Consider the following 23,737-nt stretch of genomic DNA (forward strand, 5'->3'; position numbering starts at 1 on the left):
CAGCCCCACACCTTCAACCACTGCGCAACACTCGTTTTAAGGGGGAGACCATAGAAGGCCAGCTGGGCCGGAAGCCGCCTGCCACAGCCCCCTCCGCCCTTCCCCGTTTTAACGGCTGTTTTAACCGCCCCCGGCGCGAGGCCCAACGGCAGACAGCGCGCGAATTCTCCTCACGATCCCTCCGTCCCGCCGGAACCCGCCTCTCTCCTCGGCGCCGCGGGCGGCCAATCCACGCGCGAAGACGTCACTTTTCTCGATTCCTATTTTCTCCCTCCCCGCGCGGGCAGCCAATGGGGTCTTCCCCTCGTCGAACGCCGGCCAATGGCGGGCGCAGCCGGTCTGACCCCGCCCTCTTCCCCTTCTCGGCTGCGGGGTGGTGGTGGTGGTGGTGGTGGTTAGTTGTCTGTCGGTTGACCTGGTCAGTCAGGGCGGGAGAGGCGGCGGTTCCGTCCCGTCCGTTGTCGCTGCGTCTGGTCGGAGGAAGCTGCGGCAGCTGCAGGAGAGATGCCCTGGCTCGTTCTCCTGCTGGCTGCCGGCGGGATCGCCCTCATCTCGGCCTTCCTCATGTTGCTCTACATCGCGTCGCTGGTGACGAGCCCTAAGCCTCTGTCGTTATCTGGCGCGCACGTCGTGGTGAGGAGGAGGACGGGGGGGCGATTTGGGGAAGGGAGGGGGGGACGACCGCAACCCAGGTGTAGCTGGCGGGGGGGGGGGTCACATTTAAAGGGACTGTGCTCCTTTAAATGCCTTCCCTCCATAGGGAATAATGGAGGATAGGGGCACTTTCTTTGGGGACTCATAGAATTGGAACCTCCTGGTCCAGTCTTTTTGAAACTTGGAGAGCATTTTTGAGGATGCTCTGCTGACATTTTGGTGCTCCTACCTCAAAAAAAACAGCCCCTCTGATACCCATGGATCAAAACTCCATTATACTCCATGGGAATCGATCTCCATAGGGAGTAATGGAGTGCCCAGCAGACATCACTGCTTTTTCTTGTATAAAAAGTCCAGCAAGGGAGCGGGGTGTCAGCTTGCCCAATGACAAGTGGGCCCCTGATGAAGTGCCCCCCCCCCTCTTAAACTTTAGACAATATGCAGTGGCGGACTGGGTCTAAAAATATTGGTTGCCAGGAGACATAGGGGGCCCGCCCACCCACAACTATAAAGCTATCATTTAATTTTTATAAGAAATATATTAAAACTTTCAAAAATACGTACGTGGGGAAAAGGTACAATTAAAACTTTTGCAAAATAAATGTGTATATATGTGTGTGTGTGTGTGTTTTAGCATTTACAGTGTACATATATTGCACATATTGGCAGTATAAAGTAGATATGAGATGTAAACACAGTTTGCATTTGCTCCAGGGGAGTTGATCTCTGCCAGCTGGAGATCAGTTGTAAAAGCGGGAGATCCCCAGGCCCCAAATGGAGGCTGCCAACCTAAATACAACATAAATTTTAGTTGCATTACAGTAATGATCTTGGAACGTCTTATTATATTTTCAAGCGGCTAAAAGGTCATTAGCATTTTTAACAAACTCCACTTCATTTCCTCGCTGGCTTCATCTTTCAAATTACTTGGTTCCGGTTGCTTGTTGGTTTGTTTTAATCCTTTTAAAATAAGAAAACTCATTTTGTGACTGTCAAGGACTACGCGTTAAATTGGGAGAAGGAAACTGTCCCCTTTTTTCCTTCCTCTCCCCCCAAATAAAGTTAACCAGGAATTTATAAGAGATGTAAAGAACAAGAGTTATGTTTAGCCTAAAAGTAAATGAATTCACTTTATTTCTCCCCCCCCCCCCTTTTTGAGGAAGAAGGAAGCGGGTGAGAATAGAAAAGGTTATATTCTTTTGTGCTTTAAAACTCCCCCCCTCCCTCAATTGTGTTTACTTTGGGCCAAATCTCTAATTAAAACAATCATTTTGATTCTTTGAGGTAGCTATAAAGTATATGTGTTAAAGTAATTAAGGTGCATGTTATATTGCCTGTAGGTTTAAATAGCATCTTGTGTGAGCTTCTAGAAAGTTGTGATTAGAAGAAGAACCAAGTCTGGCCTGCAATGTTGCTGGAAGCATTGTGTGCGAGTACAACCAGCTAATCTGAATGGGGCATGTGAGGGTTTGTACTATGTGCAAAGGATGCAGATTTATTTATGTCGGTGCTTTGATGCATACTAAGGTGCTGGCATCTAACACCAGCCCGGTATGTAGACAAACTTTATCTCCAGGAAGGGTGAAGAGGAATTCTGGCGACTAGGTTAAAGTTCTACCTGGCTTAGACCAAAGGTCCCCATTGTGCTGGTTTTAACTTAGTCCTAGCCTAACCAGGACTTTTATTTTCATAGTCCCGCCCCTTCCATCTTTAATCCAATGTGTGGTGGTGGAGTAAGTTTGCAATATTTACCATCTCATGATTTCCTTTGTGTCTGCCAAAAGTAATGGGGGCTGGTTCCCTCACACACCTTAGGGGGGGGAGTGGAATGGAAACTGTCGCACATCTGTGTGATAAAGAGGGTGTTCCTGTGTTTGCTTTTCCGTGTAGATTTTTGCTACTGAAACAGGTGTTTGAACTATGCTGTGCCTCTTTAGCTCCAGTTTCATAGCTGTAATATGTAGTGCCTGCAATACCCCAGGGTAGTTGGGAGAAGATGGGAGGTATTTTTATACTTTCTATCCTATGCAGATATTAAAAATGCAAATAATATCTCCAAGGCCTAAACACTTTGAAATTCTCTCACCTGTAAGTTCAGTTTTCCTTAAGAAGTAGAAGGTATCATATGCGTATTTCTTTTTCAGTGTAGATTTTTATTTATGTAAGACTGCAGTAGAAGAACTGATGCCTCAAGGAGGAAGTTGTTTGGATTATTTTCTATATCAATGGCGAGGCTTTCTGGGAGGATATATGATAGTAAAGCTTTTTTATGTCTATAGAAACTTAAGTAGGCGTCCTCAGTTCTCTTTGTTGGTCTGAATAGTGTATGAAGATTTGAGTTGCTCAAAGGTCATATTCTATCCATCCTACAATATCTTTTGAATATTTCTGGTCACATGAATTGCCTTGAAATCTTTTGACACAGTATACATGATACAGTCGCCAAAAAGAATACCAATATATGACTTGTCCTATCCTGCTTGGAGATAGACTTCCACTTAAGATACAGGTCTGTCTCCGAAGACCTGGATAGCCCAATCTAGCCTAATCTTGTCAGATCTTGGAAGCTAAGCAGGGTCGGTCCTGGCTGGTATTTGGATGGAAGACCTCCAAGGTATATGAGGGTTGGGATGCAGAGGCAGGCAGTAGCAAACAGCCTCTAAACATCTCTTGCCTTGGAAACTCTACTGGGTTACTGGAAGTCAACTGTGACTTGGCGGCACTTTCCACCACCAAGGAGAATCCAACTAGGTCACATACTTAAATTGTTTTCCATTCCTTTGCTGTTAGTCTCCATTATATATAACTCATACGTAATAAACAAACTGCTTCTATGTTCTGTAAAATGGTAAAGCTATCCTTGTTACTAACTGTGCAGTTCTGTGTAGAGTTGACCTGGTTGAAGCCTGTTAACATCTGGAATAACTCTGCTCAGGATTGCACTGTTGGTTGTCTTTCTGTTTGGGTATATTCCAACGCTTTGCTCTTTCCAGTAACACCCACAATATCATTGCTACTAGTAAGAGGTGTGTGACTGAAACAACCCAGAATTTCTTGTTTATAGAGATTGGTGTTACAATCTCATTATAAGAAATCCAAGATGGTATCTGCATCTTGACTGCACATATGAGACCTCAGTTATGCTTGCTGTTACATTTTTTTCTGCTGTGGGAGAAAAAGGAGAAGATTACCATAACACTCTGAGAATTAATGTTCTGGGATTTCTAGAAGGGCATATTTGGTTATGGTTGCTCTTCTGTTAGGGGAGAGGGGGTGCAAGACCCTACTCTCACCACAGGAAGTCAAGAATGTTCTTCCATCGAGCAAGATACGTGATGTCCTGACTTCTTTCTCGGAATTAACTAACTGGGACTTACAACTTCTAACAAGATGTAAGGGGAAAACTACTCAGTTGTGAAAATTCCTCAGTCCCATCTGATTTTTCCCCACATCTAGCATGGCTTCCAGGAGCTCATGGAACATAGAAAGACTATAGAAGCTCCTTCTTGGCAATCTCGAGAACTTGTATCGCCATCGTGTGCCATTCACCTTAAAAGTGTCTTTGGGGGTGACCAAACTTGCTTAATATAAGAGCCATGAAGAATAAACGTCAGGTGTTGAAGAGCCACAGTACATGAATGTCAAATGTTTGAGAGCTACAAGATTGATGGAGGGAGGGGTGGGAAAGCAACTTGAAATGCATTCTCCAGTGGCTTGGCGAAGTGATTTAAAGAAGAAAATGCTTTTTCCGTCACGTTCTCAGGGTGCAGGCAGGCAGGAGTCCAAAGCCAGTCCAAGGTCAAAGTCCAGGAAGCCAAGCAGGAACCAAGTCACCAATGCAGAATCACAAACCGGAATCAGAAGTCAATGTCCAAAGGCCAAAAAGTCAGGGTGCCAAGGAAATCAAGCAGGTCAGGATAAGGTGATACCCAGGAAGACACCCCTGTACTTATTCCCAAGCCATGCACCCCTGGAATGTGATATTGCAATGTAACCCTAGAATATTAATTGGATACAGCAATGCCCATTTGAATTGGAATGGTCTTTCTTGCACATAAGGGAGACAAATCCAGTTCCTTCTTGACCCCAAAGCAGGTCTGTAATGTGATTCTGGTACACAAGCCAGAACAACATGTGGCCAGCTGAAAGGTTGAGAAGCGTCCATCTTTCTGCTCCTGGGAGTGAAAAAGTTTCGGGCTCGGAGAGGTGGTGTGGGCAGTGCCATAAAAATTCCTTCACTTTTGGCAACCTTTAAAAGTCCTGTTATCAAAGCATAAGGAAATAAGAATGACCCAGGAAACCTCCAACAAAAATAAATGGCTTGTATCTGGTAATCCTCAGGACAAGATGGCAGAAACACGAGGTTAGAGGCCAAGCACTCCTTTTGGTGTGAATGTGTGTTATAACCTGTAAACTGATCTCACAATTCTGACTTTTAACAAAGTTTCTATTTTTCTTTAATCAATTGCTAAGGCCATCAAAGTCATTCAGTCCCCTGACCACTTGATGGATGCCCATCCATGTTTGACACTAAGAGAGAAATCTATCACTTTTGGGGAGCTTCAAAGGAACCAGTTTTGGGAAAAACAAGGCCATAAAGTCATTTGGCCAGTGTAATTAAAATGCCTATGTTGGGGTATGGATCTATGATACGAATGGTCTCTGATTGGATATTACACATATGACACCCCGACTTTCCATTGGTGTGACACTCTGCCCCCTCATTGGGTAGTGGAATTGAGTGATGTGACGTAATTTACCCTAGAAAACAGACAACCCAACCTGTCAGGTTTAGGGTTCGTGGATGCTGGTTGCAGAAGAAGAAAAAGGAAGGAAAAAGGGAATCCCTTCATCCTCTCCTCCCTCCACCCCCTTCCTACCCTCACCCCCCTCCTCTCAAGAGAAATCTCCCTCCAGAATCCTTGCATTTCCTCTGACTGAGTCTACCCTGCAAAGATCTAGGTATTGTATCACCCTCCCCCATCCTGCTTATTCAGCTAACCTCTTTGTATTCCTCTTGTATGCTTGAAATTGTTGGATTGGGATGTAACTATTTGAAAACCTATGCTATAATAAAATCCATCATTAACCAAAGGATTTTCAGTGGTCTATCTCCGTAGACAAAGACATAGATCCCATACACCTCACCTCTCGTAGGCCTACCATTTTGAGCTAAGAAATATTAATATTCCCCAATAAAAAGTTGTTTGAGGTGTAACAAAGGAATCAGGAAGGAGCGTGGATGCAAGCCAGAGAATAGAGCTGTTGCTTCCACAAGGTTACCAGGTCCTGGGTGGGAGCTATATGAGAGTCTCAGTCAGCCTGCTCCTTGGGTGGCAGTGACTCTGCTAGAACTCAGGGTTGAGAGATCTGAAGCATCAGCATGCCTCAGGTCTTTGCTCTGAAAGTTCTTTCCGGAGCCTGCTTCAAACTCTTGAGATGGGAGGAGGAGAGCTTGGAGGAGATTGACAACAGCTGACACTGGTGCCTGGAGAGTGATTGATGGGCCAGCTGCTGTTTGTTCAGCTGAGGAACTGGCTGGCAACTCTTCCAGGTCTGTTAACCCTTCCAGCTCCTCGTCAGGGCTCATGACACTTTCCAAGCCAGCTGATGGGGTTGTGGGGGCTTCAAGAGCCACACAATATGTGTGAAAGAGCCACAGTTTGGCCACCCTTGGGTTAAACAAAAATGGTTCTTCCCTTTTATCACATACTTTAGTTGGTAGTTTTAATACGTTGTGAACCTTAGGGGCTGCAGTCTGTCTTGTTTTCATGTTTGTTTTGGCTGGCTTCTGTGTTGTTTTTGCGCTTACAACCAGTCCATTGTCTTTTGTGGCTAGTTCACTATTCATCTCTCTCAGTCTGAACTAGTACAGGATCACTAGTGGCTTCCCACCCATCTGTTACATAACTAATAACTATAAAAATGATCCTTCATAACAAAATTCATAAACCTTCACCCCAAAGAATGCGTGTAACGCACCCTTGGTCAACCTCAGACACAAGCAGCAGTTTCTCATCCCTGTGTGGGAAGGAATGGAGCAAAGAAAGTGAAAGCAACCTACTTTCAGCAATTGCCTCAAGTCCTCAGTCGTTTTATAATGCTCACATTACTGATGAACAATTGGTTTTTATGGCTGCTGGCTTGAGGTTTTTTTTAGTTAGCTTTATTGAGTTGGCTGTTTTGAACTGACATTATTTTATGTGTTTGATGTGGTATGTCACCTCAAGCAGTTTTTCTGGAAGGTGGCATAAATTTTCCAAGTAAGTAAGACTCTTAGCTTTCTGCTGATTCCTTAACACTGCTTTCAGGTCTTGAAATGTTGCCACATGGCTGCTCCTAAACAGTGTTTTATCCATTAGCCTGATATCTGTATCAACAGAAGTACAGTGTCCAGATCACATGAAGTGATGGTATCGCTTCACCTGGAGTATTGTGTTCAGTTTTGGGCACCACATTTTAAGAAGTAAATAGACAAGCTGGAACAGGTCCAGAGGAGGGAGATGAAGACGGTAAGGGTTCTGGAGACCAAATCCTACAAGGAAAGTCTGAAGGAGCTGGGCATGTTTAGCTTGGAGAGGAGGCAGCTGAGAGGTGATATCACCATCTTCAAGTACTTGAAGGGCTGTTATAGAGAGGATGGTGTGGAATTGTTTTCTGTGGTCCCAGAAGGTAGGACCAGAACCAACGGGTTGAAATTAAATCAAAAGAGTTTCCGGCTCAACATTAGGAAGAACTTCCTGACCGTTAGAGCGGTTCCTCAGTGGAACAGGCTTCCTTGGGAGATGGTTGGGTCTCCTTCCTTGGAGGTTTTTAAACACTAGGCTGAATGGCCATCTGAGGCTAGATGGCCATCTGACAGCAATGAAGATCTTGTGAATTTAGGGGGAGGTATTTGTGAGTCTCCTGCATTGTGCAGGAGGTTGGACTAGATGACCCTGAAGGTCAGAATACCCACTGTATCTTCTACATGGCCAGCCCAGAAGTAGTACCCTTTATGGCAAAAGTCTGTTGTGTGTAGGAATGTCATGGAAAGAATCACTTCATGACAAGTTCATGATATTTTAAAAATTTCTCAAGTGATTTTTGCCCCCTGTAAAAACGAGTGACATTGTTAAGGCTATATCTTTTGAGCCCAACAACAGAAGAAGTTTTAACAGGGCAATTAGATGGTGGAGCCTTGTAAATTTGGCTCTTTCCTATTGCCCTGTAGAGGACAGGCAACTGCAAAAAGTAGCCTCATGCTTTAGATGCTGAAATAGTTTTCTAGTCTTAGCCTTGCGAAGATTGAACATCAACTGAAAACTTTGCCACAGTCATACTTTGACCATACTAACTGAACTTTGATTGTAACAATATTAGTGCTGGAGGAAATTCTGCCACATTAGTTTCTAGGTAATTGTTGCTAATCTCTGTTTTGGTAGGAGCAGGTGATTGAGTCATGCTAAAATGGTTCTGTTTTGCCATTGTTATAGCAGGTGATTGAGTCATGCTAAAATGGTTCTGTTTTGCCATTGTTCTAGCATTGCTAAACATGTTTGAGTACTCTTCCAAATCAAACACAAGATTTTTCTCCCTAGTTGTAAGTTTCAGATGTCTATATAAATATGACATGTGCTATATCTTATTTGGAAAACACCCCCCCCCCCGGTAATGAGCATAATGCTGTAACTGATTTTATCTTTTTAATTGTTTGTTTTATTATCATATATTTGATGTACTCTGCTCTGAGCTCCCATGGGGGAATGGCCGGAATATAAATAAACTAATAATAATAATAATAATAATAATAATCATTAAGAAAGTGCCTGGCATGTGTGAGAAGTGAGTTTTAGGGAGAAAGTTAAAATCGAAAGACTACAGTAGCTTTCATGATCATCTTGGGACCTATTTTTGTGTGATTTGCATATATCTCATTCCTGCGACGGGGATTGTTTGAGATGTATAATTTCTGAAAATTTGGAAACCATGAGGGGAGAACAAAGGAATATTTGGGGGAAATTGAAATATATGATACTTTCCTATCAAATTGAAAAGCTGGTGTAACGCTTTGAAATGAATTATTTATAACACAGTTAGTATATAAAATTGGACTGTAAGTATAAATATCTTAAGAGAAATAGCAAATATATCCAATATTTTAGAAAGAGTTGCAAACTGCTGCACCCTATGCTACCAGCGTTAATGAATCCTTAATTTTTGCAGTTTGAGAAGTAGGGAAAAGTAAAAGTTGAAGGTATAAAACAAATTATTCAGGAAATGAAAAAATATTATATTTAGGCAGAACCTCTTTAATAAAGTCCCAATAAGTAGGACTGTCAGGATATTTGAATGTTCAGCTAAACTTTAAAGCATTGAAAACACTAGCCCCTTTAATACAGTACTTTCATTTTTAACACGTAACCTATTGATTATTACTAAAATTATGTACATATAAACAAAAAAAAAGGTCTTGAAAGTATCATATGTCTACATTATAGGCGGTTTCTGCATTTTTCAGTGCTCCCCAGAATTGTCTGATTTTTTCCATTTGAAAAACTGGAAAAGTCTGTTTGTTTGTTTTTGATTTCTATTCCACCCGCCCCTCAAGCAGGCTCAGGGCAGATCACAGCAACTACATACACCCGCCCCTCAAGTAGATGAAACAATTCAGTGGTTAAAACAGTTAAAAACAAGTGTAGGTTAAAACAGGTAGCACTGTCTAACTGCAGGAACTGAAGCCGGTGGGCCTTAGAAAATCGACTTCCTCTGGGCTGCATAAAGATGGGCAGCTTCATCAAGGGAGGCCACCACCTCATCCAGAGGCCTGGCAGAACAGCTCTGGTTTACAAGCCCTCCAAAATGGCAAGAGGTCCTGCAGGGCCCTTATCTCAAGGTGGAGCATGTTCCACTACATCAGGGCCCGGGCAGAAAAAGCCCTGACGCTAGTCGAAGATAAGGAAATGTCCCTTATGTCAGGGACAGCCAGCAGATGTTGGTCAGCTGAGTGCAAGGCTCTGTGGGGCATATATGGGGAGAAGCGGTCCCTCAGATATTGTCAATCCCAAGCCATGCAAGGCTTTAAAGGTTAGTACCAACACCTTGAAATCGATCTGGTACACAATTGGTATCCAATCGACGTAGCGCCGTCCGAATGTATGCCTATGCAGGTGATGCAGGCAGTAGGTGCACCGCTGTATTTTGCACTAGCTGGAGTTTCTGGATCAGCCTCAAGGGCAAGCCTGTGTAAAACGAGCTATGGCACTCAAGCCTGGCAGTGACCATTGCATGGGTCACTGCAGTCAAGACCTGAGGGGAGAGATTGCCTGATCTGCTGAAGATGATAAAAGGCTGACCTGGGAACTGGTGACCTGGGTCTGTGGAAAGTGAGGCATCCAGGGTCACCTCTCGGTGCTTCACCTTTTGGGCCAGTCCAAGGTTGGTAATCAGTTCCCGACTCCCGTCTCAGGTAAGAACATAAGAACATAAGAGAAGCCATGTTGGATCAGGGCAACGGCCCATCAAGTCCAACACTCTGTGTCACACAGTGGCAAAAATTTTATATACACACATACACTGTGGCTAATAGCCAGTGATGGACCTGTGCTCCATATTTTTATCTAAACCCCTCTTGAAGGTGGCTATACTTGTGGCCGCCACCACCTCCTGTTAATCACCCTTTGGGTGAAGAAGTACTTCCTTTTATCCGTTTTAACCTGTCTGCTCAGCAATTTCATCGAATGCCCACGAGTTCTTGTATTGTGAGAAAGGGAGAAAAGTACTTCTTTCTCTACTTTCTCCATCCCATGCATTATCTTGTAAACCTCTATCATGTCACCCCGCAGTCGACGTTTCTCCAAGCTAAAGAGTCCCAAGCGTTTCAACCTTTCTTCATAGGGAAAGTGCTCCAGCCCTTTAATCATTCTAGTTGCCCTTCTCTGGACTTTCTCCAATGCTATAATATCCTTTTTGAGGTGCGGCGACCAGAACTGCACACAGTACTCCAAATGAGGTACAGGAGGTACAGGACCTCCATCTTTGCTGGATTAAGTTTCAACTGGCTCTGCTGCAACCACCCAACCACAGCATCCAGTACCCTGCCCAAATCCTCCGGGTCAGAGTCCAGGCAGCTGTCCAGCAACATAGTGCCGACAACCCAGGCCAACCCCCTGGACCAACTGGGCAAGGAGTCACATACAGATGTTAAACAGCTTTGGCGAGAGGATCACCCTGTGTGGCACTCCACATTCAAGTGGGTATCAGGGAGAGACCTGAGCACCACCCTCTGTCCCCAATAATGGAGAAAGGAGGAAAACCATTGTAAGGTGGTCTGCTGAACTCTTACGTTGGCAAGGCGGTGGGTCATAAAGTCACAATCAACCGTGTTGAATGCTGCCGTTAGGTCTAAAAGCAACAGCAGCACCTACCCACTTCATTCCTGGAGGTCATTTGTTAGGGCAAGCAGTGCTGTCTCCAGGGCATGGCCAGGGTGGAAACTGGGTTGGAATGGATCATGGATGGAGGCATTATCCAGGAAGGCCAGGAACTGTTCAGCCACCAGCCTCTCAACTACCTGACCCAAAAATGGAAGATTAGAAGCTGGGTGGTAGTTGGCCAGGACCACAGGAGTCGGTGTTGGTTTCTTTAACTGCAGACCAACCACTGCCTCCTTCAGCTCGACTGGGAAAGCCTCAGAGGAAAGGGACAAGTTGAGACTTTCTTCCAGGAGGACCCAGGTGCCATCCCTGCAGGCATCTCAGATTCTTTCAAGCTGTACATTTTTAATGTGAAGCACCTTGTCTTAAGATGCATTTTAGTCATTCTAAAAGAGAAAATATTTCACAGGAATTCCTTTTCATTGTTCCTTCATTTTTATATATATATATCTATATTTCCAACAGAAAAAAATGAAAAAGAAAGACCACAAGGTGGAAGGGAGGAAGCTTATTTCCCTGGGTTCCTTTGGGGACCAGCTTTCAAGCCTTCAGACCAGGCTGAACAGATCAAAGCAGACGATAAGTTTAGTGTATAACTTAAAATTCCTGCAGGATGGTAGGTAAGAAATTGCCCTTCACTTGCGGTATGGCCTTAGGCTTGAAAGCTGGTCTCCAAAGAAACAGTGTCTTGGGAGTGTTTGTTGCCCTAATAACCAGAAGTTGGGTACTAGCTTTTTTAGGGGGAACTATTTGAGGTTCTGCATGTGCTCTGTCCCCAATATGGGGTTGGATCAAAAGGTGCCATTTCTAGAAGGAATCCTGCTGCTGCCAGAAGACCTGGTCCTTAGCTTGGTGGAGAGCAGATTTTGCTTGTGCTACCCCTACAGCTCTCTGCATCTCTTAAAGGGAACTTGTCTGACCCGTTCAAGGAGGTAATGACATTTGTGCTGTATTTAGGTGCTGCGTTCAAAACATTTCATATCATAATCTCTTGGAACAGCCTCATCAGTGTAAGAGAGGTCCCTGTTATATGCAAACAAGCTTGTGTGGAATTGTGGGAGATGAAGAATAACTTGAAGATCCAGGACTTCCAGGATTCCCTGTGCTTTCAAAGGCTTGAGCAGGCATATTGCTGCTCCCACTCTTTATGCTGTTGACATATCCTGTACTGCTGAAGCATATTTAGTTCCCATCAAACCAGTTTTTTTAAAAAAGGGTTCTTTTTTTCCCTCTGTACCTCGAGACTCCTGAGTAGATAGTTTCAGTAGGATAGCCATTTTGGTGTGCAGTAAAAGAGCTAGATTTGAGTCCAGTAGCACCTTGCAGACGAACAAGATTTCTGGGATATAACTTTTAGGGAATCAGAGCTTGTGCCAGAATACCCAGAAAGGAGCTTTGACTCTTTCTAAAGCTTATATTCTGAAAATCTTGTTGGCTCTCCTAGGCAGTCCTCCTTTGTTGTCTGTGGATGCCAACCAGTTTTCTGCTAGAATAAGATATTGGATTTATATCCTGCCCAATGCTCTGAATCTCAGAATCTCAGAGCAGTCACAATCTCCTTTACCTCCCCCCCCCCACAACAGACACCCTGTGAGGTAGGTAGGGCTGAGAGGGACAACTCTTGAGAAAGCTATGGCTGACCCAAGGCCATTCCAGCAGCAGCAAATGGAGGAGTGGGGAATCAAACCCGGTTCTCCCAGATAGGAGTCCACGCACGTAACCACTACACCAAACTGGCAGACATAGTGACTTCAGGATGGGTTAGGATGGGATGACTGACTAAAACTGTTCTATGCCAATGCCTGAGAGGAGAGAACTATTTAGCGGTGACACTACTATATACCAATGTATCTCTTGGAAGAAAGAAAAGCTGTTAACCCTTGTACGTAAAGCTACAGGCAGCATAATCCCAAGAGTTTCTTGTGCTGCAGCAGTTGGCTGCCAGTCTAACTGACGTTGCTGGTCTGCTTACTGAAGGGTTTTGTTAGTGACGGGCCGGCCGACAGGAGAAAGTTTGTAGCTTGGTTTTTGGGGCCACAACTGTGCCAGAGTCCCCAGCAACTGTGTCGTATTGTCCCAACTGGGCATTGCGGTGTGACAGCGGGAGCGTGATGGACAGGCGAGTCAATCAGGACCTGGCAGACCGAGGGGCCTGGCTCAGCATTTGTCACAGCCCAAGAAGGTAAACAATGGAAAACTGTTGTAGCACAATAATACTATGTCAATAAGGAACAATTATGACAACCATTTCTGTATCCAACCTCTTGTTGTTCAGTCACACAGTCGAGTCCAACTCTTTGCGACCTCATGGACAAAGTCACTCCAGGCCCTTCTCATTTGGTGGCCAAAGTGTTTGAGCTTCAGCTTCAGCATCTGGCCTTCCAGGGAACCTCTAGTATACTGTAATAAAGGAAATAAATGCAGCCGACAAGTAGGCACTGTCCGTAAGATTAAACAAATAATGTCCATGAACAATATCAGTGCACGGTCCAAGTACTATTCCAAAATTATCCTGAAGTGGATCATTGAAGAATAACAAAGGAATGGACGCTGCAGCCAAATCAAGAACCTCGGGATTGGTTTTGGTAAAAACACCTTCAACTTTTAGGCTCCACCTGCAGCCGTTACAATCATGAATATCTGTTGGCTATGGAAGCTCCAGTTTATATTCATTCAAGCAGACACAGTGCAAACACTTTGTAGCTGGAATTGCTTCAACCAGGAAGACATAGTATTATTGTGCAACACCGTTTTCCATTGTTTACCAACAATTTCAAACCATGGTTCTTACTTGACAGCCCAGGAAAGGGCATGGCCAGGGATGCTTGCTTCATGCCTGCGGCACTCTGTCCACTTCCTTAAAGGGGCCAAGTCCTGTCACGAATCCTTGGGCAACTGACAGTTAGCAAGAGTCCCAGTAATCCCCCTCCCATGGAGGTCTGAAGCAGGCTCTTGGCCAACACTGGTGAGAGAATGCCCCCTCACTTTGGAAGGGGCAAAGGGAAATGTCAAGGAGAGTTTGTGCAGTTGTGGGGCTACTTGACTCACCTGTGGGGCACCTCCTGGCAGCCCAGCTGTGCTGCCTAGGTCTGTCTCCCTTGGTCACCCACCTGGACTGAGCTTTCCCCAGCATGGCATCTGCCTAAGTGGGGTAGAGTTGCAGGTTGAACTTGGAAGAGCTGGCTGGATGCAACCATGATGTAAGGTGAAATGATTGGTTCAGATGGACCTTATGTGAATAAGAAAGTTCACAGACTTTTCAATGACAATTCGATTTAAATGATGTCATGTGGATTAGTTGATATCAGGACCTGCCCCCTTCACATTGTTCACCACTCACATCTGAAAACCTTGCAGACCTTTGGTGTAAGGTGAAAGGCATGCACAGCGATTTGTCTTTGTATGTCAGCACTGAGCTTAGTTGCACGTTTCTTCTCAAACTGATTGCACTGGAGGAAATGGTGTTTTCTGTAAGTACCAGAAGTGAGGGACAGAAACCTTTGAAAGCAGAGATAAGTTAATATTTCAGCAATTGGTGCTGAGATCTTAAAAGTTACCTTACCAAGGGGGACAGTAAGAATCTAATTGTCCTGTAGGGCTCAAATCATTGTTATCAGTACCACAGTGGTAGATATCTAACAAACCCACTCTTTTCTCCATTTTCTGAGCTTTGTTTCTGCTTTTTGGATTTTTTTTTCTCTGTTCAGTGAGATTTTTGCTTGTTTTCTGAATATCAAACTAATCCATGCTAGGCTGGGGAGATTATATGAAGGATTCATATTTTTAAATTGTGTTAAAAGTGACTGCGTGTTTCATGTATAGAAACAGGATATATTATATCCCCTTTATTCGAGTAGTAAAACGAATGCTCTTCTTCTAGGGATGTTTAGCATAAGATATCATAAAAGTATATGGTCTTGGAAGTACCAAGAGTTGCTTGAGACTTCTAAAGATGCTTTTGTTTTTAATAATAATGTTAGTCGTGTCGTCTCCTCCTGCATCTGGGGTGTTTGACAAACAGAATTCAGTGAGACTGAGAATGGTTCCAGGCAAATGTAGTTCCTGAGGATATTTTGTTAGGTGCTGAATCATTGCATGAATATATAGTAACTTCCCTGCCTTTATGCCAAGAGGAGATACGGGCCTCTAACGAGAGGCAGGTCAGTCTGTTCCCAGCCTGCCTTTGATTCTACCTCAAACAAATGCAATGACTTGGGATGAATCATGAAAAAACTTGTTTTGTTAGAGCTCTTGGAGAGCTCAGAATACCGTGACATACCTGTTGATGTCATCCAGAGTCCCATGGGGTTCTAGGGGAAGGCCTCATGCCCTGTTGTTGGCCATCTAGAGGAACTGGTTGGCCATTGTGTGAGACAGGGTGCTGGACTAGATGGACTATTCATCTGATCCTGCAGGGCTCTTCTTATGATCATAGATGCTCACATTTTTTTCACCCCCGTTTATCTGCCATACTACAGTGTAAGCCGAAATGCCCTCAAAACGAGGTTGGGGAATTGTCAGGTGGGCACCTGGCTTAATCAGGATCTTTTACCTGTGTATACAGGATTCCACGTCCAGAAATTAATGCTTAAAAATATTAGGGACTCTAATTAAGTAAAACAATTAAAATTTATTCCAGAAAAATATAGACTTACAGACAAGATAAAATGCTCATAAAATCATTCATACGGTCCTAAGGAAAATAGAGAGAGAGATAGGGAAACACATGGGTGAACAGGGTGATATTTACCGATCGTAGTCTTCGAGGAAGGCTCCAATGGCGACAAGCGAGGAAGTGGGAGAGGGGACCTGAAACTTGGCCTTAGAATCGGGGATGGATCTAGACAGCGGAATTGGGATACTGCTAGAGGCACACCTGTGGGTAGCTAGTCCACAGGTTATAAGGACTATCTTAGGCCCTTAGGGGATGGGAGGTACGAGGGAGGAGGAAGGTGGTCAGCTGATGCATGACCTCACAAAAAGGGGAGTCTTCGCAGTGACCATAAGGACTGGACTACTGCTAGAGCCATTAGAAAGTCCATTGGTAGCACCTAATTGGTTGCCCATTCCTGACCAATGAACAGACTTGGATCCTGGTTACCTGAGTGAACTTTCAGGTTGAAATGGACCAGGGTGGGGATGCTCCAAGGGGATAGTCTATAGAAGAATGGGGGAAATCACTGGGTGGAGGTGTGCTTGAGTTTATCACACTTATCTAAAAAGGTGACAATAGAGAGCCAAATTGTTATCTAAGGTAACACCCGGTTTAAACAAAGGAACTTGGCTCTGGCTGAAGATGGTCTTCCTCTTCTTCTGTCTTCTTCTTGGTACTAGTCTTTGTCTTGGATTCCGCTGGACAAAGACAGTGACGGTTGGGCAATTAGTCACGCCTGGGGTGGGTTGATGGCCTACAGTCACAAGTGACATCTGGCGAGTACATGAGCCGTTCGCTTCGCTGGAATGGAGTCTGGCCTGGTAGGAAAATAGCTGCGTGTGGTGTTAGCCCTCCACGGTGGTTTCCATGGTCAGTGCTTCAAACCGTTTGCCTGCATAGCTCCTGGTGGCTCAGTCTCCTCCGCTTCACGGCTGAGATGGACGTCATACAGAGCGGCGGAAGGCCCTCCGTTCTCCTGGCAGGCACTCTTGTACCGGTCTTAAGTGCCTTTGTAGCGTTGTGGCTGTTAGTACTGCATAAGTCCCTTTCACCCCTGGATAGGTTTGCTCACACTCTCTGGCCAGACGTGTGTGAGCTACTTCTCCGGGTGCTCTGGCAACCAAGTTGGTAATCACGATGTTCTGTAAGGGGTTTTTCCTCACAACAGGGGAATAAAATTCAGAAGAGAAGGAATTCTTGCATTGTCCGTCTTTTCTTTCTTCCTTGTTAGGGGTAAATTCTAGGGGCCCCAGATACTCCGGAATTCTGAAAAGCATAGTTCCAAAAATGCATAGTGGGGGTGAGAGGAATGGAGGAGAGATCTGCTAGGTTTTTTTAGAAGTAGTTGAATTTTTATACAGGTAAGAGTTGTTCTCTTCTGCTTGCAAGCAGAAAGTGAAGCTCTAAAAGTAGTTCTTATTCCGAGGCCTGCATTAGGCAGCTTGTTCAACCAAGACCAGCCCAGGACATATATGTGTCTTCTTTGTTTTGTTTGTTTGAAGTTGTATGTCTAAAATGTTTTTCTAAAGTCTCTTTGGGAGGGAAAAGCAGCACAGAAATCCCCCCTCCCAAAAAAGTGGAGGAATAAAGAAAGACAGCGATCAAGACTGCAAGAACTCTCTCTTCTTGGCGGAGCAGATAATATGGGTGGAATGAAGGAGGAGGGGCTGAGATGTCCATCTTCTTTAGATTTACTACCCAAGGTAGAAAAGAATTTGACTTCTGGGAAGCTCGTCTCTCTCCAAACTGAGCCAAAAGGGTATAAACTGCACCAGCCCTTCTGTCTTTGATCGTTGGGTTTGCTTGTACTTTAAAGGCAATGAACAATAATTGTATTTAAGGTATACTTGCTTGTGACAAGTTCTGGGTGTGGAGAGATGTTTGTGCATTTCCGGCATAGTGCGGGGGGTTGGACTAGATGGCTGTCGAGGTCCCTTCCAACGCTGTGATTCTATGTGTTTAAATCAGGGGTGTCAAATGTGCGGCCCATGAGCCACACCATCCCCTGCGGGGCTGCTACCCAGCCCAGGAGCAACTGGCTATCTCCTGCATCCTCCCGGCCGCTACTGCTGCTGGGTGGAAAAGCCTCTCTGAGGGGGAAGGAAAAAGAGCGTACGCACGTGCACCAGAGAAAAGCTCCCCTTGCTCTCTTCTTTCTTCCTCCACTGGGGCTGCTCCTGTGTCGCCAGGCATGTCTTCCCTAGTTTGGAGAGGGAGGGAGGAAAGTGGAAGGAAGGATACAAGTCACTGTCAAGAACAGCAGAGTTTTATTCCAGGTATAAACTTTCCTGTGCATGCGCAGGAGATTCTTCTGTCAAGCCCTGCTCTGCTGTTTTCTTTGAGTCCTGATTGCTCATGCACCCTTGTTAAAAAAAGGAAGGGGGGAGTGCAAGAAACAGATGCATCTGGGATAAGGGGAATTAAAGGGAAGTTAATTTGGCTTATTTTGAAAAAAAAAAATAAAAGATAGATTTCTATGTGCATCGCTGGGATTTTATTTTCTTTCAAAAAGACTCTTTAGGAATTACAACACTTGGATTGGATTCAGTGTTCCCTCTAAGCTGAGTTAGCATGAGCTAGCTCACAGATTTTTAGCCTCTGACTCGCACATTTTTGTCTTAACTCAGGAATGGTGACCCCAGAGCACAATGATTTCTGCAGTAGCTCACAACTTTAATGCCAGGAGCGCACAAAGTAGAATTTTTGCTCACGAGACTCTGTAGCTTAGAGGGAACATTGATTGGATTCTGTGGTTTAATGGCTGGAAGTGGATGATGGCTAAGTACTTAAAAATACATGTCTGGTTCCATATATTCCAGTTCAACAGGTGGTCTCCCTCTCTCCTCTCCCACCTCGCTGGCTGCCTTTCTTCACATTAACCTCCCCCCCCCTTGCTTTTTAAACTTTTTATTATCATCACTAGCAGTGAGTGGAGTTTGTCCAGGTTGAAAGCAACACATTATTTTACTTGGCGCTCCAGTTCTAACAGGTAAAAATGATAATAAAAGAAACCTAACAGCACAGCTTGCAATCTTTATTAGTGGAAGGGAGCAAGTAGCACCTTAATGCCAAACAACATTTGTGGCTGGGCAGGAGCTTTCGGGTGTCGTGCTCACTTCCTCAGATACAGTTAGAATGCGAGCCCACCTGTCCTTATATCTTGAAGAGCAAAATTATTTCAGACGCCAAACAACACTAGCAGCCATTGGTAACGTGAGCAGAAACCTCGGTCTCAATTCAGCCCAGGAGGATGCGTTGAGCTTCATTATCAGTTGCAATTCAGCAGTCTCTCTTTTTAATCTCCCTTGGAAATTCCTTTGCACTGCTACTTTTAGGTCAGCAACTGAACATCCTGGATGGTTAAAACTCCACAGGTTTTTGAATGTTGCGGTTTCTTATAGCTGTAGAAGGAGTAAGATTCCAGTAGCACCTTGAAAACTTAACAAAATTTGTGACAGGGTATGAGTTTTTGTGAGTCACTGCTCACTTCAGATTTATGTCCATTTATTCTTTGCATCCTCCTGGACCAAACTGAGACCTAGGTTTCCTGTCTCATTACCAATGGTGGTATCTCCATGCCTACTACCCATCTGCATCACTCCAAATCCAATCAAGCCTATTGCCATTTGGCATCTGAAATCATCTTTATAAAGTTTATATCTCCAGTACCTCGTGTTACATTTTATGCAGATGTGGCCCAGCCCGACAAAGTGACATTTATGTCAGATCCATCCCTCCTAACAAATGAGTTTGACACCTCTGGTTTAAATAGTCTTCAGAGGTCTTCTTTTGATGACTGAAGTATAATGACCCGCATGTGTGATTTGGGGGCCCATTTAGGATGTGAAAATGCCTGTCTTTCCCATTGACTGAAGCTTTTCTTGATAAAGAGAATTAATTTCAAGTTCTCTAGAAGAAACTGTATGTTTTCTAAAACAAATTCCTTTTTAGTTTTTTCTGTTTACATTCAAAGGTATTTGTAAAGTACTGGGTTTGGAGACGTTCAACAGCTAACATATTTTATTCACATCCACACCACATGGTGGGGCTGGGTCCCCACTTATATGCATGCAGCCAGAACAATCCCCTCTTAAGTACAGTCCAATCGTGGGCGGTTAAAGTTCGCACTACAGTTCTTAATAGGTGGTCAGTTAAGTCCTTCCCTAGTCAGGTGACCCGTGGTTGCCCACGGTTCCCCTGTGTGCACTAGGCAGCACTGTGTTGGAAATTCAGGGACCAAAATGCAGTACGCAACAGTATTGTTCACCTTTCTTTAGAAGTAAAAACGAACGTCACATTTCAGAACAAAACACAGGGTTTTTTTTTTCTGCCAGAGCCCACAGGAGCAGAGTTTCCCTGGGCTGGCCAGGGCTCCGGCTGGCCCGACCCAACATGCAGGGGGGGGGCACCAAATTGGGTATGGAGTCCATTGTGCTCTATGGGACCATAAGGTAGAATGGCCCAAAAGGGGGTGTCATTTTTTAATTTTGCCCCCCCCCCCTCAAAAAACATGTAAATCTGGTCCTGTCCTTTTGTTCTATTACAGATACCTTGGTCATTAGATCATGAACATTCTTGCATTGATTGTCGAATTGGCAGTTCTTTTGGAACTTCTGTAGTGGGGGACAGTTCCTCTGTGTCTGTAACTTGCCACTGAGTGAACACATACCTCCTTCTGAGGCGTGTATTCTTTCAACCCACCCATCCATCCACTTCTACCTTAATTCCTCGTTTGGATCTCAGCCTCACATTTCGACAGATTTGTTTCCCAACTGGAATATTCTCTCTCTGTTTGTATTCCCAACAGATAAGGCCCATTCACTCTTCTTTCTATGAAGATGTAAATTGCTCCAAATTTTGGCATGATAATTTATCATTCTGCATTTCCATACAACAGTGTCAGTGAGCAAACTTCATTTTGAGAAAGAATAACTCTCATATCCTGAGGAAGGCGAGACCGAGTTCCTGTACAGTTAAACCCATCAACTTTTACTACCACCGTAAGTGAATCTCACGTGCACACCCATCCTGTAGGTAAATTACTTTGATTCACTTTCCCTCTCCAACCCTGCTCCATGGACACAGTTTCAGATCTCATGGGTGGTTCCCTTTCATGTGGATTTGGTGGATCCACTGAAACTTTTATGGCTGCTATGGGGTTGCTCTTATCTGGGAGAACTGGAATTGTGATCTCCTTCTAATTCTACCTGCCTGCTTCAGTGATTTAATTCATCTTCTCCATCTAGGGCACACTGCAATATATGTTTCCCATCCGCATCCTCCCGAAGCACCGCATCCATTAAAACTGGATCTTGGTCCTTGATTCCTACACACATTCTGATTCACCCACTGGGATAAATAACAGCTTTTTGATTTTTGTCTTATACCAGCTGAACATATTCCTTTATGGTATTCAAAAGTTATCTCTACCTTCTAGAAATCCTCATGATTTCTTGGGTTCCACAATTTATTCTTCTTACTTGAACTGCAGGGGTAATCTGTCCTATATTTCCTAAATTCCAGACAATATCAAGTACCATTTCAGGCCATCTGACTTGGTAGGGCTCAATAAGATCATTATTTGTTGGTTGTCATTCTGATAGATGGGAAATATAGTGAGAAACTTGTGTTGCTTCTGGAATGTCTTGGTGGCGGGGGGGGGGGGGGTGAATGACCCAGAAGAGGAACAACAGGACAAACAGCAGAACAAAACCAGAACAGTGCCCACATTTCAGACATATTGCCACTCATCCGTCACCGTGTTCAATTTTTCCTGGAAACAAATTACAGAGATTACTTGGTGCCGATTATGTGTGATACTCTCTATATATGCATTTATTCATGTTTATAGATATGCTTGCATATATACTTACACATATATTCATATAAGTATTTGTGGAAATAAATCACTTACCTTTAATGCAGGCAATTATGATAAACAGTAGTAATTTGAATTATATAGATGAAAGTATGATTTGTCTTTCTGCCAGTTCCTTTCCATGTCGTTTAACTTGCTTGCCGCTGTTTCAGGTGAACATTTGCACTCTCCACCTTTTTCTTGGGCCTATTTTCTTATAAATCTTTTCTGAACAACCTCTATCTTTAATTTTAATCAAACCCAAACCCATTTTATCACCAAACCAGTGGGTGGGCTGCTCCCAGCACTATTGATGGAACTCTCATTCTGAAGTCTCACGTTGTACTCATTGAGAAATCCAGAACCCCTAGAAGGTTCTCCGGTTGGGTGTGCATCTTGAGCTTGGGAATTCCCTAGATCAGCAGGCTGGGTGGGAGAATATGATGGCTTGAAATTTAGGTCCTTAGGTCCAAACTCCTCTTCATTCATCTCACAGTTTACCAGGATTACCAATATGTTCCTAAAATCAAATTACACATACACTACTATGTATAAAGTTCTCAGTCAGTATTCCATCTATCTGTATCATATATGTCTCTCTCTTTTTGTACACTTTGGTTTCCATTCTGATCCCCTTTCCAGACTTTTGGTGGGGATGAATGGAACCACTTTTTGTGTGTGTCTCATTCTGATCCCTTCTCTATCTCTATCAGATACACTGTGGGTGAAGGCCTATCTACTATGTAGCATGGTCTTTATCCTTTTGGAGTTAAAGAATGTTTGTTTCTTTTTAGAAAAAATCCCAGTGCATCACCCTGATTCCCATCTGCTGCTCTGTGGGATTCCTCACCCACCCCAAGTATTTGTCCATCCTTTTAATGTTCACACCCAATTGATTGGCTGTCTCTCTGTGTATTTCCTTCAGTCTTTCACTTAGCCGCTGTATCCATTGATCAGTTAACGCCTTGGGTTGCCGCTCATCAGGGCTATCAGTATCTAGCCACCATTGTTAGGGGATATTCATTAACCTTCCTGTCATGGCTTTGAATGGTGAATAAAGGGCCAATTGGTAAAACATATTTATTTATTTATGTACTTATGTTATATTTATATCCCGCCCATTCTATGCGGACTCAAGGCAGCTAACAACGTAAAATCTCTCTCTCTCTCGGCTTGACTTCGCGAACAAAGATTTAAGAGGGGTGCAGTAGTCCACGTCTGCTGCAGGCTCGCTGGTGGCTGACAAGACCAATGCGGGACAGGCAGATCTGGCCACAGTGGCTGCAGGGAAAAGTCTGATTTGGGGTTGGTGCTGTAGCAGTGCGATTCTTCCTCAATCTCCTTTTGTCCTCAAGACCAGCTGTGCGTGCGTTCTCAAAGGAAGAGACAGCCTGGTGGATGGTGTGCCTCCATGCGTTGCGATCTGAGGCTAGGTCAGACCACTGGTGATGGTTGATGCGACAGGTGCCAAGGGATTTCTTCAAGGAGTCCTTGTACCTCTTCTTTGGTGCCCCTCTATTTCGATGGCCGGTGGAAAGTTCGCCATACAGAGCAATCTTGGGAAGGCGGTGGTTTTCCATCCTAGAAATATGCCCTGCCCAGCGCAGCTGCGTCTTCAACAGCAGTGCCTCGATGCTTGTAACCTCCGCCCTCTTGAGGACTTCAGTGTTGGTCAATAAACAATAAGCAATATTAAAACAATAAAACAATCAGATAAAATTGCAATGGTGATACTTCATCTATTCAGGCGGATCATGTAATATTTTCCTTTCTCAATGTTTACAGATCCTAGGCAGTTAGTACTGGAGCGCAATAGATCTAGATGCGGTGGCAGCCCTCTCCCGTTAGATGTTATATGCCATCCGAAACAGTTCAGTCTTGCAGGCCCTGTGGAACTACGATCCCACGGGGCCCTGATGGCTTCTGGGAGGGTGTTCCAGAATATTGGGGCTGCAACCGAGAAGGCTCTTGCTCTGGTGGATTTAAGCCTAGCCTCTTTTAGCCCAAAAGATTTTGAGAACTTGATCAAAGTGCTCTCTGGGGAACATGTGGGGCAAGATGGTCCCGCAGATAGATAGGTCCTAGGCCTGTATCCTAAATGTAATTAAAAATACATGTATTTATCATATAGTTAAAAACATTTGTGGACCCAACTAT

The 23,737-nt window shown here is 44.3% G+C and overlaps 1 protein-coding gene across 1 annotated transcript in view; it reads left to right on the forward strand.

The window, feature by feature from the left end:
* The first annotated feature begins 389 nt into the window (after nucleotides 1-389).
* Nucleotides 390-23,737, forward strand: part of KDSR (3-ketodihydrosphingosine reductase) — a 66,356-nt gene continuing 43,008 nt past the window's right edge. The window contains exon 1 of the mRNA XM_060243010.1: nucleotides 390-633. Within this exon, the coding sequence (XP_060098993.1) occupies nucleotides 505-633 (129 nt within the window). The 5' untranslated portion in view covers nucleotides 390-504. The remainder of the gene's footprint in view (nucleotides 634-23,737) is intronic.

Source organism: Heteronotia binoei, chromosome 7 (genome assembly GCF_032191835.1).
Source record: "Heteronotia binoei isolate CCM8104 ecotype False Entrance Well chromosome 7, APGP_CSIRO_Hbin_v1, whole genome shotgun sequence".
NCBI classification, from domain to species: domain Eukaryota; kingdom Metazoa; phylum Chordata; class Lepidosauria; order Squamata; family Gekkonidae; genus Heteronotia; species Heteronotia binoei.